Here is an 18,273-nt window from a genome sequence, read left to right on the forward strand (position 1 = left end):
AGCCTCTCTGAGAAACCATGAATCATTCCCTGGGCAATGTTTAGTGCTTCTCCCCATAAAGAACATTTTTAAATGTCAAATTGAAAATTTTCTAGCTGCCACTTGTCACTGTTGCAGTCTTATCCTTTTGCAGTGAATGTCAGAGAAGAGTCTGGCTCGCTCTTACCCCTCCTTCAGATGCAAGACAGCATTCAAATTCTCCTTACCCTTCCCTTCTCAGGCCGAACAAGCCCTGGTGCCTTAGCACCTTCATGTACATCTTCAACACCTCCTGCCAGAGTCTACTGCCTCCGCTCTGGTTTGTCACTATCTTGTTCCACAGAACTCAAAACTGAACCCACTTTTGGACAGTGGACACAGATGTGGCTTCGTGGCAGCCAAGTAAAGTGGTGTAATCATGTCCCTTGATCTGTTGGCTATGCTCTTGTTAGTGCAACCCAGTCTGTGGTTAGTGCTTCATCACCGTAAGGGCACATCGCTGACTCATGCAGTCCTGCATGTGACTCCCAGTTCTCACATAATAAGGTATTTTCAGTCTCCTTCCTAGTCTTATGTCCCACGTTCATGTTTTCCAACAGGTTTTTTAATTGCAGTCATTCTTACTGCACAAAACCTGCAAACAGAAGTAAATCCATTCCTTTACATGCTAGCCAATAACAAAAATTAAGAGACTCACAAAGGACACGTCTCACCAGACATATAATCAGAAAGGTACATAGGGAGTATTACCAGATACACCTTTTGAATCTTCTGCATTTCCACAGTCGATCCCAAGCTAATCACAGGTAAATTAGCTACACCTACTCTCCTATAGTAGAAAACTTCATGTGATGTGGACTGATTTAACCTGCTTTCCCAATTTGAGGTAGTTAAGCACTTCTCTTGAGGTTAAACCTGTCTGCTGTTAGCTGATATTGGAACACAAAGGTATTGTAACTTTTACAAAGGCTTTGTTCGCAATGGTGTTTCCTGCACCAAAGGCAATACAAGATAGGATCAAGCCAAGGAGCGGGAACTAAAAAGTATTCCAGTGCCTCCATTGTTTTTTTCCCATGTACAAGTGACTGTGAAGGTTTGTGCACTAATGTTTGACTTTCCTTTCAAACCTATGCCTAAAATTATTGTGAAGCCTCTCTCTCAAAACAACACTAGGTAAGGCTGTCTGCTGGCTCTTCAAAGACTCAGAGGAAACTACCACTGCAAGTAAATGTCTGCTACCCTCTCCCATTTCAGACCTTTATCTTTACCATCTGTCAAACAAGCAAAAAAAAAAGAAAGATTTCTGAACAAATGCAATACAGACCTTCAGACAGGGGAAAATTAACATATTGGACTTTATTATCCCCATTTCTTTCCCACAATCCTTTCTTCAATGACTGAAAAAGCCTTTCTGACCTCTGCAAAGCCCGTTTGACCTAGAATGCTGCTGCTATTGCTAAAATGCTTTTCACCCTCTCCTGTTTGGCACTCTCTTGAACCTGCTAGTTCCTTGCTTTTATAAAAGCCTTGTTTGGACGCTCTGACAATCCTACGCCACAGCCAGTAACCAGCCTTCCTCATTCAAAGGGATCAGATGTCGCAAAAGCGACATGAACAGCAAAATGCTCTTTGACAGGAAAAGGATCATGTGTCAAAGTAAATCTTTCCTCGATTAACTGGAAAACATAGCAACTTGGCTTGGAGAAGGATAGATTTTAAAAAATGAGACAGTAGTGTGAGTTGCTCATTTCCTTTTATACACAAAAAAGTATGATGGGGAAACTTTCACAACAGTTCCTGGTGTTTGCTATCTAAGGTTAACAGACTAAAGTTAAAACAACTGACAAGGTGCTTTCCTGGCTCTAGCTGGTCCTTTGCTTAAGTGTCAGGAGAGGAGCAGTGTGACTAATCTGTGCAGTTCAGAAAGACTACAAACAAGCAGACAACGTAGGTTAGAGGAGCAGGACAACATGGAAATATATTTAAGAGCATATAATAGATAGCTTCAGACTTGCACTTCATAAATCACCACGTGTAACACTGGTAACATGCCGTGATCGATAATCCCAGGCCTTTGTGGGAAAGGAAAATCTAGATCTAAAACCTGAGACTGCCTGGTATAATGAGCCTGGTGAAGAAATAAACCACTCTCCACATTTTGCTGGGAATTATTAGTCTTAAGTGATCGATTTTGGCAATCCACATCCTTTACAGAGGTGGTCGGCTTCCATTCAACCACACTGCCCAATCTAAACAAATGGACTGTGAAGGTGATTTTCATGAGCCACCTTAGAGAAGACACTCTATAAAATTGCCTGAAAAGCGTATGCAGTGTAACGATTAAAACCAGGAATTATTAGTGCACTTATGCAATAAAACAATGTTTTATTAGGTGATTTTTAAGACCACAGAAAAAAGGCCATTTGCTCAACTTTTCCTTTTAGATTTCACCATCCTTCCCCCTCATGCACTCTGTTCTATCAAGTCATCCCTCTTCCTTAGTTTGTCTGTTAACGATTCCATAAAATCTCGACTACAGTTTCATATTTCTAGCATAATCCAGATGAGAAAAACATAAACCACTTTTGCATTGTAATTATCCGTTCCTTCCCCAGAGACTAGCTGCCAGCAAACTCAGCAAAGAGACAAAAAAACTCAACCCTAAACCAAACACACATACACATACATACACACACACACTTGTGGGATTGAAGAGCTCTTTCCGTAGTACAGAGACACCACTCCACTCACAGCTGTGTATTTATTTCTGATTAAAGGTGATTTAGAAGTTAGGAAGTGTGGAAGAGAATCAGGTCAATCTGTAAAATGCTATCCATTAGTGAAACCAACAGATATTACACACAAAAAAAACCCCAAATTTTGAAGAGTTGCTTTCTGTTTGTGGGGACAAAGTATACTTGCCTTGGGCATATAAGCACTTCTATTGAGAACTGCTCCACAAATGAGAAAAAATACTTTTAGTATCTTCCTAATAATGCAGACTTACACTAATGATAACAAATACTGGTTTTTGCTTAATACCAAAAGCTAAGACCGAATTCCAGGCTGGAATGATGGTTAACAAAAAGAGATTTCATCAGTCTTGTAGATTTTTTTCTTATCCATCCTCAGAGTGCCTCAGTCCATTCAGACCTGTGATGTTGCCCTTCACTTCTCCCATCAGGGCATCCATCATTTTCCCTTACATCACGTGCTATCTTTGTACAGGATAATATCTATAGTATCATCCGAAATCAGACAGAGCCCTGAGAAAATTAAATGTTTCATGCACAAACCACCTGTCTAACTTACAATTAGGACAGCACAAAACAACTCCATTTAATTGGCCAAAACATGCTTCAGCCAAACTGCCAATAATGTAAATACCTTCACAGAAGATTTTCAGTAGCTAGCTCCAAATGTAGCTATGAAAACATTTTCATACACCTCTGTGCTAGAAAGACACAAAGCTCTACTCTGACCCCTTTTGATGTATATTAACTGACTCCTCTTGGACCTCCTAATCAACGGAATACCTGCTTCCTTCTTCAAAGTTCAAACAACAAGAGGCTTTAAATATACTTCAGCTGGTTGTTTACTTTGGCATCTATATTTCTAGAAATATTTTAACGTAGAAGAGCATGCTCCTTTTCTGAGTTTAGTTATTATACATTTTACTGGACATTCACAGTCAATTACTCTGCTATCATATCTCTCATAGCTGCAAGATGATGTCAATAAAAGTATCTACCTGGAGAGATATTGCTTGGAGTACCCGAACACTTCTTATCATTAAGACATTTTGCCTTCTGAAACTGCACAATGAAGAAAAAATTATTCTTGCAGAGAACAAAACTGAGGACCGGAGTAAGCTAAGGACCTCCCTGAAGATCTTGTGCGATACCCTCCACAGAGGCATCATATCACTTTCAAAGGATGTTTCCTAGGCATCCTGAAGACCAGACTCCCACGCTGGGATCAGGGCAAATCGAGGGCAGTGAGGCCAGGACAGTGCATGCCAAGCACACTCACCATCTAAAAATGCTGCCAGGCACCCTAGGGCTACGCTAGCAGCAAAGAGCCACAGACACACTGCAGAAACCAATGAAGGCAATTGGTTGTATGGAAGGAAGGCAAAAGACCGACTTCTCTTCCAGTAACACAGACATAGCCAAGAAATCACTGCATGGGGCAAGAATCAAATGTAGGGCATAATGAACTCCACTTCAGGCTCCAGCAATGAGGTTATCTTTTTCAGCAGTGCAGACTAAAGCTCTCCCTGGGAGCATAGTAAGGAGGGAAATATTGGACAGGTGGAGAACAAAGTGCTCACAGGAGAGCTCCGCTGTCATGCCCCTGCTCCTCTTTGAGAGCACATAGACTAGATCAGATTATTTCAGACATGAGCAGAGATGGGAATACTTAAGTCAGAGCCGAATTTGGCCCGCTCTTTCATAGTCCTCTTGTGAAGTCAATTATCTCATCAATCGTGCTCTGCCCTGGGGCTCCCTTTCCCTATTAACTTGAAATACCAGGAGGAAGAAATGCAAACATGCAAGAGTGGTAACTGGATGTTATGTTCTGTACTGATTTGCGGATAGTAAAATGATAACAGCAGTGTCATCTCTGGTGCTACAGTGAACAGTATCCTGATGCAAGAAATGGGTCATCATCTGAACACCCACTTGGAATAAATCTTCTCCTTTCATATTCTGCACTGTTAGTATCAGATCCTGCTTCCACTTTAGCAGTTGGGTTTTGCCACTGACTTCAATGGGAACAGGATTGGACCACTCACTGATTAAAATGCAAAGCTGCAGATATCTCCTGCATGGGATGAATCCCCATAGGGAAAATTTGTCTTTTTTTTTTATTCATGTGAAGCACTTTAAGGCTTTCACTTACACAGTTCATTCAGTAATAACATGCATACTGTATAATGGGGTACCTGATTAAGCTTGCTTAAGTGCTTTGCTGGAGCAGGGCCATTTCTAGAATTTGAAGGTTCACTATGATCATACCCTCAAAACAGACAAGCTTGTTTGGGGAATTTTTCACCTGAGTTAATGGGCTTAATTAGGACCAGCATAAAAGGTCATTTTTCCTATGGGAAATTTGGAAACATCTTTGAGTTTCTTTCTTTTTAGCCTCGGTTCCTAAAGAAATTAGATTGAGAAGGTCACACTCTTGTACGTTTCTGTCTATGAAACCCTCCAGTAACTTCTAAACTGGCTGCCAACTCCTCCTGAATTAGTGAGGAAAGATAACACTCTAAAGTTCAGTTCCAAAAGTTTCATAAAGAGGTAGAAGGACAGAGTAAGGAGACTTTCTTCATACACGTGCTGACATAAAAGCTCATTCTCTGTTGTCTACAAGGGATACCCGAGGGAAAGGTGCTATGAACAATAGCAAAGCTTCAACCCAGCATACTGGGGTTTAGGTACCAGAGAGCTGAGTCATTTATGCAGAAGTCCAAAATAAATGCTTAAGGAATTACTTGTTGGGATCTGGGGTAGAAGAAGAAAATAAAGTAAAAAAAAAAAAAAAAAAGGAAAAAATTCCCAAATCCTAACATTCATTTTGGTTTTGAAAAACTAGAAGGTGAATTCTGGAATTTTCTCCTCCATCTGTTTCTTCCCCTTTTTATCCATTATTACCCCTTTATTATCTCCTTTCTTTCCCCTTCTTATCTGTAACTAAAAAAGAATGTAAAAGAAAAGCACCTCCTCTTCTATACTCCAAAGAACCAGTTAATTTTTTTTTCCTAAAAACACCACACAAGGATTGTGTTCGGAAAATTTTTTAGCAGGTGCGACTGGCCACTGTTCTACTTTGTACAGTACAGTTTGTACACGAATGCTCAAACATTATCTTCATTCTCTTGATTGCTCACAATTTCATCATGAGATTATAAAACTCTCCTCTCACCTTAGAGTGGCACAGAATCAAGCTGGTGGTTTGTTACTGCTCTTCACATTACAGCCTGTAAGTTTAAAGACTTCTGTCTCCACTGCTTTCAGTCTGCTAATTTTCTCACAGGCACTAATTTAACCCCGTGGAAAAACCGCAAGGAATTTCCCTGTGCAAGGATTTTTTGGCAATCAATACATTGCCAAAGTCTTGTATTATTAACAGTGGCATGTATTTAATGTACCCTGAAAGTGAAGAAAAGCCTTTTTAGTACAATCTGTGTTCTTTGTAAGAGTAGACTGAAGACAAATTATTTTATTTGAGGAACATCTGAATCCCATTGATTAGCTTGATGAATACAGGACAGGAAAGCTGCCAGGTACAGAGGAAGCTGGGCATGTCCAGAAGGGAGTGGAGCAAACAAGCAAATTACAGTATATGCCCACTTTTTTTTTTTTTTTTAACCCAAATGTTTTCATTTGGAAAACTTGGCCGCTTAAACCTCTAAGTCTCTTTAACGGACTGGTCAGTTAATCAGCATATTGTTCTCATTTTCTGAAGGCAAGGAGAGAAGGGTTTTAAAAGTAAAAAAATATATTTTTAAATTACAAATAATCAATAAAATGTTCACATACATTGTGTTTAATTGAAATAAGATTTTTTGATGGAAAAAAAAAACCACAAAACTTTCCTCTTTTCGGGGAGAAAGCAAGGTAAGTTTTACCTAGTAAAAAGAACCATGTCACTCCTGAGCACTGATTTAACGTGTTTGAGAGACTGGTAGTACTCAAAAAGAATAAAACCAAAATACCAATGCATTCCTGCAGTAGTCCCCAAAGTAGTTTCTATTTCTAGCCCTTAGCAATCCACTGTGAGGCTTTCTGTATAGCAAGTCAAATATAAGGGTCTGTTCAGCTTTCAAAACACTCCATCTCTCATGAGTAAAAGAAAAGAAATTTCTTATCCTGAACTCAAAGCCAGTAGATTAGTTTTTCTTACAGTCTTTGTAATTCTCATATAATTCTTATAATTTAAGAATTGTAAGAATTCTTAAATTCTTACATTCAAGTCTTGACTGTTACGCTTGTAGACACACGTTATAGATAGAGCTGCTGTATGTTTTCACGTAGTTAAGAAAAAAATGTTGAAAATATTTCTCCATTGTTTTTCATATTTTTACAAACTAAAAAAAAAATATATTTCCCTTTAGTTTTTTACTTCTTGTTAAGTGAAAAAAAAAATAAGGAAAGAAACAATCATGGGAGAGAAAAGAAGAAAAATGCTAACCCACTTGTTTTAGAAACTAGATATTAACAATAACTTTCATTAGATGCTTGCAATTAAAAAATTAGTTGCTTTGCCTGTTTGCTCTAACAAGTAAGTAGATACTCCTCTACCAGTCCTTCACTGTTTGTGGTAGGTTACCATATATTTAGCAACTTTACTTTCACCTTTTAATCACAATAGTCTTATAATAATAAAAAAAAAGAGGTCTGTCATAGACCTCCTTTCTCATTCTTTCCTTGGTCTTCTTTTGTTTTGGACCTTTGTCCTCCATTACACCCCACCTTTGCTCATGGTACAGTAGGTTGGAAAGCAATTCTTTTATCTATGCCAAGAACCAATTATGGAATCCACAAAAGGAGCTGACAAAAGAGACTCTGTCTCTGCTCTCAGCCTTTTGCTCCCCCAGGCCCTAAAACCCAGAAGTGAATGTGCATGGCCAGAATTCTCAATATCTTAGAAGAAATCAGGCAGGCACTTTAGTCAGTGTTTACTGACTTAGAAGTGGTAACAGGAAAAGCTGAGTACGAGCATCTCTTAAGGATGGACAAGCACTTTGGTACGGGTATTATCACCTACCTGGAACAGAGAACAAAAAATTTTTCAACAGTTTGCATTCTGTAGCTCTCTGTGCATTGCCTGCATTTCAATCAGTAGGATCTTGCACTACAATTTCAATACCATTTCAAATATCAACCTTACAGTTTGATTTGGCCCATACATAATGTGTAAATCAAGCATAACTTCTAATTTGTACCCAGGATTAAAGTTCTCACACACACACACTCACACCACATGCATGTATCTGGCTGGACATAGATGTTTAGTCTGGCTTGTTACTGATAAAGCCTAAGACTCTCTACTTGTATGGGTGTGATGATTTCTTCATATTCTACTGTTCAAATGCAACAGAATATATTTAAGATGCCACTCAGTTATTAAAGGTACAGTTCACAGAGTCAACTGCTCTTATTTTGACTAAGGAATAAGAAAACAGGGAATTTGGTTTCACTTAGAATAAACATTTACAGTTTATCCACAGACCACTTGGATTGCAGAGCTGGGCTGCAATGGAACTGGAAGATAAATGTCTTTACATTTAGTCAGGATGGGAAATGTGAAGCTGAGGTTTATTCCACACACTGAAATAGGCAAATAACCAGTTAAAAACCTAAATATCAGGGAATGAAGCTAGAAAGACTACTTGATTCACTGGAGTCCAGTATCATACTTAATGTAACCAGAAAGTATTTTGTTACATTCAAAGGAATTGTGCTCCCTTACAGTAGGACTGACTTCTGGCTCAAAGTCTGCAAAATCACAGGTATTCTTTCCAATACAGTGGCAGGCAGCAGAGTGAACATGTAAGGAAATACAAAATACCTCCTTTCCAACTGGTGTTACCTTTACCCAGGACTGCGCCTCTTTCTTCAGAACTTTCTCAAGCCATGAGAAAATGAAGCAGATCTGGTGACTCAAATTTACAATTTTCTTATTAGAACTGAACAGGGGAAAAAAAAAAATCTTTCATGTTCAAGGAATACTGAAGGGCTATTTATAGGTCCCTACATAGGGACCCCTTTATAGGACTCAGTAGCTGATATCTATTCAGTATGTTATCAACTTCTGAAGTAGTTCATTATTGCCACTGGGCTTGATTGTTACAACAGTAATTTACTACCTGAAGTCAGAGCATCACAGAAGAATATGCAATAAACAAGGAATAAAGCAGCTGATTCTTGCATAGAAAAACACAAGATCACCTTCCCCCTTTTCCACCTCAGCAAAAATCAGCAGAGTTTATTATGTGTAAGCTCTTCCAGATAAACAAAGAATTATTTATATCATTTTTATTCTGTCAGCTTTAAAGACTTCTAACAGTGCACTTTTCTAGCCATACAGGTGTTATACAGAAGCCTACCTGCATACTGTACATGAGCAATCTGAATAAGAAGTATGAAAGTGACAGCAAGTTTGTCTCACCGTCCTTAAGGGGGGAGTACATAGTTCTGAAGTGACATTATAAAACAACATGGCTGTAATTGGAGGGATGGAATAAGTTGCATTCTGTCTTCTAAAATAACATGTATTTTAGTATGGAAAGTTAAATGGTGCCTACTGCATGTACTAAATATATAGTGAGAGTCATGGCAGTGACTGGAAGCCAAGTTTGGGAGACAGAACTGCTGTCTTATAGACACACACACAGTCCAAGTCTCAGAAAGAGGCACTTTTATACTGGGACAGAACAATAAAGTGAGCTTAAAGTGGCTGTAAACATAAATGATGAGTGTATAAGAATCATGACCACAGAGTTTACTTTACAAATGCAGAATACAGGGACAGATGATAGGCATATGATAGACTGCATGGCCATGTGTTTAAAAAATAAATGCATCATAGGCCATTTACATTGCAATTCATCATACAATTGGGACTGGACAATTTATCAACCAATCACTCTCCCTTGGCACTTATTTGAGCACTCTAGATGCCCCAGACAGCTTTAGATAGTTCCAGTTAAACATGAACAAAAAGATAAATACTTCCTTTTTCCTTTCATATATTTAGAATATTCTCTCCATATTTTACCTGCCTAGAACAAGTTCCAGTTCTGGACCAGCAGCACATTTTCTAAAGACAAAAATGGAACAAGTTCAAAGTTTAGTATTCTACAGCCCTGTCACTGGAAAAGAAAAAAATCCAGTGAGAAAGACAACACTCATTTCAATCCTTAAAAATTTCAATCCAGAGGGGGAAAAAAAAAGAAAGTATTATGTGTAGAAAGGACACTTAAGGACATTTGGAGATTCTCTGAATCCTAGATTTTAGTCCCTCAATGACTGAATTGCTAGTAACGAAGTAATTTGTCTGTGAAAGAGGATGGATACTAAAACAATCTGCTTATGATTTTCAAATGCTAAAAGTCAAGCTGATAAACCTTTCTAATAGAACAAGTCTTTCTGTATTGGCATTAAACCTGACCTATTTCTATGCACTTGTTCTAAAGCACATACACCGGGCATATGCACTAATTTCCACACCTGGGACACAGATGCCATAAATATACAGGCAATATCTATGCAACAGAATAGTCAACTCAACATGCCACCACCCTTTGTAAGAATGTCTAGAGTAAAAATTTGAGCTTATGTCTGGAAGATGCCACCACAATGGCATCACCTGCAAATGTGATTTTAACTTCATTTTCCTATTTGCAATGAAATTGATTTAAAAAAACCTAGAAGAAATAGTACTTTTCTTTTTCATTTAGAACAAAACCACTCAGTAAACTAAATTTACTTTTAGGGCATTCTTAAAGAACTGAAAATCTTCGTACAAGTGTGGTATCTATTAGCTTAAAATTCACTTTTAGCATTATTCTTACTTACTACCTGCTGCAGATCTGTGACAACATCGGCTCCCTCTGGTGGTCAACAGAAAAAAAAAATTATATGGCCATTCAGTAAAATCTGTGTACTAGCAAGCTTAATCTGTTTCTAATTCACTGGATTTCGCAGGGGTTAAGCACATTCATCATGTATCAGAACGAGCTTAATCACAAATTATACATCTGTCCTTATTTCCTAAGAGCACTGAACGTCACTGACATTGGAGTCATAATACTGGAATTTGTTTTGATTTACAAGCTAGCTATGCATTTACTTTTCCTCCTGACAGGGCTCAAGAATATTTTCCAATCTAGGGGGAAGGGGGGTGTTTATTTGCTTTTCACCCCAGATATCTTACAATGAAGGACAGCATTTGAGTAATGCTGTTTGGTAGTGCAGAGAAATCCTGAATGTATGAAATGTGTTTCTTACTATCTCTGGTAAAAGTATTTTGGTGAAAAATTGTAGTATAGTAGTCTGTTTGTTATAGTTTGTTATCAACTTCTCCATGTCATTTTCATTATGTTTCTAACGTCTCCATGGTAAAATAAAAGGAGTAAAACCAAGCCAATCTCCTTTCATATCACTGCTAACCTAAGACTCCATCAAACTGACCTACACTGACATATCTTCCTCTCATTGAAAACGAAAGAAAAACTCTCATTCTCTTCCAGAAGCCAAATCGAGGTGACGCTAGAAATCCCAGGTCGAAGCCTGGAACAAGCAGGGATTCCCCGACTGTACCTCGGTGCTGAGCTGGTGCTCGTGAACCAAACTTCCAGTGAGTTCACATTCCCGTAATCACACAGTCTCTTATGAATTAACAGTTGTGAAAGAGAGTATCTATGCAATTCCACTGAATAGATTTGGATTTAATGAGTGGCATTGAAAGTTTTCCCACACTGTGTATAGTAATGGGAGGTTTTAAAAATGCTAATGTTATAGTACAAGCACAGTTTCTTACAATTAAGATGATTTCTTGTAAAGATGCAGCAATTTTTCTTCTTTTTTTTTTTAAGTTTTGTATAATACTGCCTATGTACCCAGCACTTGCTTATGGAGTTGTAAGAAACAAAGGATATAAGCTAGCACAAACAAAGAATTTTTTAAAAAAATTGGAAAGGCAGAGCTGGCTAGCCTAAAACAGTCATCAAAATATTCTATGATGTAGAAATTTCACAGAAAATGTCAACTCCCACAAACATATTTTTAGAGGCAGATTCTGCATTTTAATTTTAAAAAAAAAGTTAATTAAGGATGAGTAATGAAATTCTTGAGTTTTCACCTAGAGCATTTAAAGAGTTTGAGCAGACCACCTGAAAAGAGATAGCTTTCCACAGCAAACTTCTCAGCTATGTGGAGAGGAGTCATAGCTGTTATTTCTTCAAAGCAATGAAACTTTTTCTTTGAAAATGTGATTTTGTTGAAAACTCAAGCCTTCTTTAAGCTAAACTGGTGTCAATGCAAAGAACTGCTTTTACAATATACAGTACTTCTACATTCTATTCAATATAAAAAAACCCTTGTTTCACCACTTCAGTGTTCCGTTTTCATACTAGTCTGAAATCCATGGGGCATGTAACTCTGTGGAGTTACCAACAGGATATAAATAGAGTAATGAGAATGGGTAAATTAGGTTCTTAATCTCCACATAGTGAACACCTACTTGTTTGGTTTTTTTTTTTTAAGAGAAAACTTACAATTAAACCATTGTCCTGTCTTAAGATGTTATTACGAAGTACCTGGCAGCACAGAGTCCAATTTTACTCCACTTTTATTAGAAGACCCTTAGGGTATTAAGTATACTTTCTGAAGTCTCACTTAAAACTTATTAACTATATGTCATATTTGTATTAAAAACCATCAAACCCCTTTCTAGTCATGTTTCACATTATCTGTAGGAATGCTTTGTTTCTTACTCTGCCTACCTGGAAAGGATTCAAGATGAACATGATTATTTGCTTGAGGGTAAAACAATAATTTTTCATAATTTAAATTAGTGATGTATTGCAACTCACTCATTTAAATAACATAAATGTCTTAAATCACAGTACATGTGAGGTCACAATAGTTCTGGCTGTGTGCACCATTGCAACTCATAAAACCTATGTTTATAGTTCAGAATGATTAAAAATACATGCTTTATGGGTTGTTCACATGAAGAACTTTCTTCAGTGCAAAGAAGTTTTTGGTAACTACAAGCCTATAGTTGATATTTTAATTATAACTCACTGACTATTCCTAGTACAATTGTAAAAAGGAGACTTGTGGAACGAGATTTATCTTGAGCAAATGGTGTTTGTATCTTTTGTTACAGAAATAGATCATACATCTTGATTTCCACAGGATATCTCCAGCATGAAGATAAAATTACTCATACTAAGCATCAGGATGAAAGCAGAAGTAAAGGCTATGAATCAGTGCATTTGGTACTGGTTCTTCATATTCCTGTTCGGCCCCTTATAGATCCAACAGATCTTTCTGTTTCTTTTTTTCTTGGCAGCTTGAATGATAGCCAAGATATAGAAAGAATCTTGCACTTCAACTTGACTAGGCCATGCCCAGTTCCAGTTTTGTTCCAAAGGAACAAAATACATGCAATGAAGGAAAAATAGAATATATTAGAAAATGTAAAATGTTATACCTAAGCTAATAGAAAAAACGAAAAATGGTTTTATGAAGTTTTCATTCAATCTTTAGACAGTATTGAAAGTAAGACATCTTGTCCCAAAACCACACTCTTTGAAACAGCAAATCAAATTAAATCATGGCTCAAAATAAAGACAAGCTTTTGAAAAAGAACAGACAAATGTACGGATAATCCTTCTGAGGCTGATATATAGATTTATGTAACACAGCATTCAGTTCTGGAGTGTACATCTAACAAATCAGTATGAACCACAGCCAGAAATAATCAATAGTAATTAAAAGAGAATGTGCGAGTTCAAAAAGAAAGGAAGCCAAAATCTCAGTCAGAAAAAAAGTTTCTTTTCCAGCAGGGGAGGAAGAAAGGCAACAGAAGAATCAAGGTAGTAGAGGCAACGGGAGGTTCAGAGGTATGAAGGTCATAGGAGGAGGCAAGGTCTGTCAGACGTGCTTGGTATATGAAGGGAATGATGCACAACAGTACACTGTTGAGGGAAAAGAGTAAAAGGATAAAATTATAAATATTGTGCAGGTTAGACAGCAGAATGGCTATCACGCTCAGTAACCTTAAAGAATCAGGCGCCCAAAGGAGCTGCAGGTGAGTGGGCACAAGTATTAAAATTCAAAATCCCACAGATGCTCTGAGACTGACTCCCTGGCTTCATGTATAAGCTAACTCAATCCCAACAGCACAACACCTACTGATACGCAGCATGTCTATGAATTCTGCTTTACTTGGCCTGAATTTTAATTCTCCAGAAAGTACAAGACAGATGATGCTTGGAGATCCAACTTCATTCTTTAGCCTCAAATCAGGCTGGATGAGTAAGAGGAGTGATGGCACTATAAGCCTCCAAAGTCACATTTGGAAGTCTTCTTGCTTTAAAGACCAGCTCTAAGAAACAAAAGGCTGGCTCACTCGACAGATGCCTTCTGAGGCAGTACACTATGACAGGCCAGCAAAATTCCCTACTCAGCAGCCTGCAGTTCCCAATTAATTTAGAACTACATGTAAGAAAAATGTAGTTTCCTCTCTGTGAGTTTCTCTGCCTACTTTTGCTTCAAGTTAACACAGTCCAACACTTAGAGACTATCCCTAAAGACTGTGAAAGACTAGATATATATCTAAGATGACTGAAGAAGTATGACCAAATTGCTTGTGAAACTGTCACAGCCTTTGTCAAGTGGCTTATATTACTTGGTACTATATCAATGACTTGTTACTATATCAATATATATAATGAAAACCATTAAAAATTAGATATGGAGACAAGACTCCTTTCTGTTCTCCTTGTTCCTTAAAATTAACCTAGTATTACCCATCAACTAGTAGTATACATATCATCTATACAAAATAACTGGGAAATGTTTATGTCCACTTCTTCATCCCTTTCAAATTTTCTGATTGCGTGATGACTAATTATTTTGATATATAGTCAAAAACAAAGACAGGTTCAAATCATGACTTCACTTATTTAAAGACAGAACACTTCCTGAAATCTAAAAATCAAACAGTTGTCAAGCCCTAACTCAGTGTGAAGCCTGAGTTCACGGGTACTTTATCCAGTGTCAGCATGAAGAATTTAACTTTAGGATCTCACTCTACAAGAAGGTGAACTGTTTATTCTTTTTCAAGCAGCTTTTAATTTTTTTACTGCATTTCTTAATGATAATTCATAACAAGTCAATTTAAGGGCTAATCATGGAGGTTCATAGGAATATTGCATTTATTCTAATGAGCTAGTTGAAAACATTTCAAGGCAGCATGTTTTAGTTGCTCATCTAGGTGCAGCAATCTTTCAGTAGGTGCATTCTTTACCTGAGGTAAGTAGCACAGAGCTTACTATTGACTAATTTATTTGGAACTTCACAGCTATGTGACATAACCAAACGCCATGCAACAGAGGTGACAAATCTCCACTTCTGCATTCCCAAAGCACAGCCAATCTTACAATCACAGCCCATGAACAACCTGATTAGTAAGATAAAGAAGAGGAAAGGATCATTTTAGACATGCACACAACATGCAGCTAATGTCTACCAGACCAAAAGTTAAGATGAAAGATCATATAATGAGAATAAAAGGATTAAAGAGTAAAAATTGTGAGTAACAATTGTACTCGTTTGTGGAAGAGATTCTTACCATTAGAGCCAGAAAAGCCCAAGAATCTTACTAAAGGTCCTATTCATGAATGACTTGCACTCCACATAAGTTTGGAAAACTCCAAGAAAAGCAATTACCATCATCCTCTATTAAATGAAAATTCCTCAACGTGGTTTCCCAGAGTACAATGAGACAACTGTGTGTTTGCTGGGAAGGGATCAGGGGTGAGGCATGATGCCCTACAGACAGTGGCAGATCGTAAGGAACAAGAAATTAAACTCCACATGATCAGAGAATTTTAATTTCTGAATGGAAATATCATCTTATGAAAGACAAACTGCTGCTGACAGTCACCCACTCAGCAAAGAAAGACCACATCCTCATCAGAGAAAGCTGTTTTGAGAGTAATTTCAGAACAAATACGCCTTTCATCAATAGCTGGCATCAGTAGCTTATCCTCCTTCCTACCTTGTTCTATGAGAAAACACATCTACTGAGGTTAGAGTTAAGAAGATTGAAAATTCTGTTCTTCTTCGAACCTACTGCTGAAGTCCTGTTTGCACTGCTTGAGGCATTCTCAGGCAATAAAAAACATCATTGCAAAACTCTGTTCTTATACGGCTCAATCGCTACAGTATCTAAGCACCCTTCAGAACAGCATTAGGCAATATAATTAGCATCTGTCATACGTGCTGCTTTCTCTCATGGGTACATCTATAGACATTTCTCTTGTGTAAATCTATACATGTATCTTTATCTAGACAGAGCACATCATAATTATAAAGCTAAACTTGTTTCTCTCCAACACTGATGCTTTAAGTCCAGAATAAGTACCCACTAAGCACTATTCGTTTGCTCTCAGTAAACTGAGGATAATAAAAGCTCACACTATGTTTCCATCTACAAGCTTAATCAAATCATTTTGGCTGGGATATTGTGTTTGTTTAAGAGCAAATGATCAGGCTGATAAAATCAGAGCTGCATTGATTAAAAGATATTTGATCACCAAGGTAGATCAGAAAAGCATTGCAAAATAACGGTGGTAGAAACTCAAATGAAGCAGACATATTAATGCAAAGAAGGCCACAAGAGATTTTTAACAAAGAAAACGTTGATGGTAAGCTGATGGTATCTAGCAAAAAAAAAAAAAATTAAGTATGATATGATTGCTGTGCATATACTGGTAAAAATGAATTAGGGTTAATCCTCAATAGGATTCATGTTTTCTCTTAGTATGGATCTCCTCAATTTCTTTCTCCCCACCCTTCGCAATAAAATTTGTCAATCTGTATTTCCTCAGCGCATATTTGAAAAATAGTGCTTTAGATTTAGCTGGTATCCAACAGCAAGCACATCAATATCAATGTATCAGAATAACTGCTACCTGCAGAATAATTTTGGTAAAGAAAATGCCCTAGAAAAAAGATGTTTTGTCAAATTAGCAGCTAATGGAGACATTCTTCTATCCCATGGCTAGGAGACATCACCCTAATCTTCAAAGGAAGCGTGCCCATGAGACACCATAACGTGCAAAGCTTTGCTGCCTATACAGGATCTACATGGGTGTGCAGGGCCAACCCACAGGCAACATAATACATGATCAAAGACTTGGATTGGGTACAAAAATTTAAAGACAGTCGACGGACAAGCATGAAACAGTAGCATGAAAACATACTTTTCACAAATACACAAGGATGTGGAAAATGTATTTCTCTGTCTGGTAACTGTTACGTCCCAAAGGGAACAGCACACAAAGGATTATCCAGAGATGGCAAGGAAGATGTACCCATGAGGACATTTAACAATATACAGCTCCTGTTAATGGTTTCATTTCCCTAAGGGAAACACCTTGTCGTTTTCAACCTAGACTGATAGATCTATTGACTCTCAAATGAACTAATCTCTGGAGAGACAGAAAAAAAGTTAGTACAGAGAAACAAACATAGAGAATTAATACAAGACAACCGATTTTTGCTTCCAGCTGCAAAAAGTCACAAGGTTTGACGGTTGTTTTTAAAAGCTTCCATACAATGGCCAGGTATCATTTGCAAAAGTGTCTCCAAACAAGCGTTTTGTTTACTTTATATTAATTAGTTACACTGCATTGGGCATTTTAAAAGACAACAGGCTGGAAAAAAAGGGAAAAAACAGACATGTATGTCTAGAGAGCAGAGAGGAAAGTCTGGAAAAGCTACCCCTGAGAGTAACCATCAGAAGAGGGGAAACGGAAATACATGTGTTTTCAAACATACGTTTAGGTACCAGCTCTGTTGGTGCTGTAACATCTGCTTCTCTGTAACAGACTGTTGGATCCACAATGTCTCTGTCAGGAGGAGGGTAAGGTGGGGGTGGGGGGATGACTAACTGGGGTGGACCACGAGTGGTGCCTCTAGGAGGCTTTTGTGGCACCTGCCGTCCATCACCTACAGGAGGATCAATTGACTAGTTACTTCATTGCAAGTTAATGATCGCTCTGTTTATTGCTATTTTTTAAACACCATTGATTTTCCCATACCCACATCCAAAGTCTGGATCTAATTCTGTTCTTATTTATCCCCAGATAATTAGGGGAGAAGGAAAAGCTAGGTCTCTCTTAAACCAACAGCAATAGGACCAGAATTGGGCCCACTATATACACGTACATCACAATTAAGTTAAAATCACCAGTTTTGGCAGATATAAGGAAGGAGGAAAAAAAAAGTCTAATAAAAAGAAATATTGAGAAAAAGTTATGTAAGGAAATGTGAAAGTTGTGTTTTATTTTTATCTTCTTAAGTGCCAAATTGCCTGAATTTGTTGACCTCTAGGATACTTTATGTGACTATTTTCCTGACTCTTAGAGAGAAAGAGGAAGATGCCTCAGGTGAGCATTTTGAAGCACGTATCTTGACAGGTTTTTATTTTCTTTTTCTGTGTAGCTTTTTTTTTTCTCTTTTTCTGTGCAGGTTTTTTATTATT

General features: G+C 37.7%; 1 protein-coding gene across 6 annotated transcripts in view; it reads right to left on the minus strand.

Annotated features, from left to right (window-relative positions):
- Positions 1-18,273, minus strand: part of COBL (cordon-bleu WH2 repeat protein) — a 161,474-nt gene that overhangs the window by 31,523 nt on the left and 111,678 nt on the right. For all 6 annotated transcript variants that reach the window (XM_086740424.1, XM_086740429.1, XM_086740426.1 and 3 more), the window contains one exon: positions 17,568-17,738. In XM_086740424.1, the coding sequence (XP_086596550.1) occupies positions 17,568-17,738 (171 nt within the window). The remainder of the gene's footprint in view (positions 1-17,567; positions 17,739-18,273) is intronic.

Source organism: Chlamydotis macqueenii, chromosome 2, assembly GCF_036417535.1.
Source record: "Chlamydotis macqueenii isolate bChlMac1 chromosome 2, bChlMac1.mat, whole genome shotgun sequence".
NCBI lineage: Eukaryota > Metazoa > Chordata > Aves > Otidiformes > Otididae > Chlamydotis > Chlamydotis macqueenii.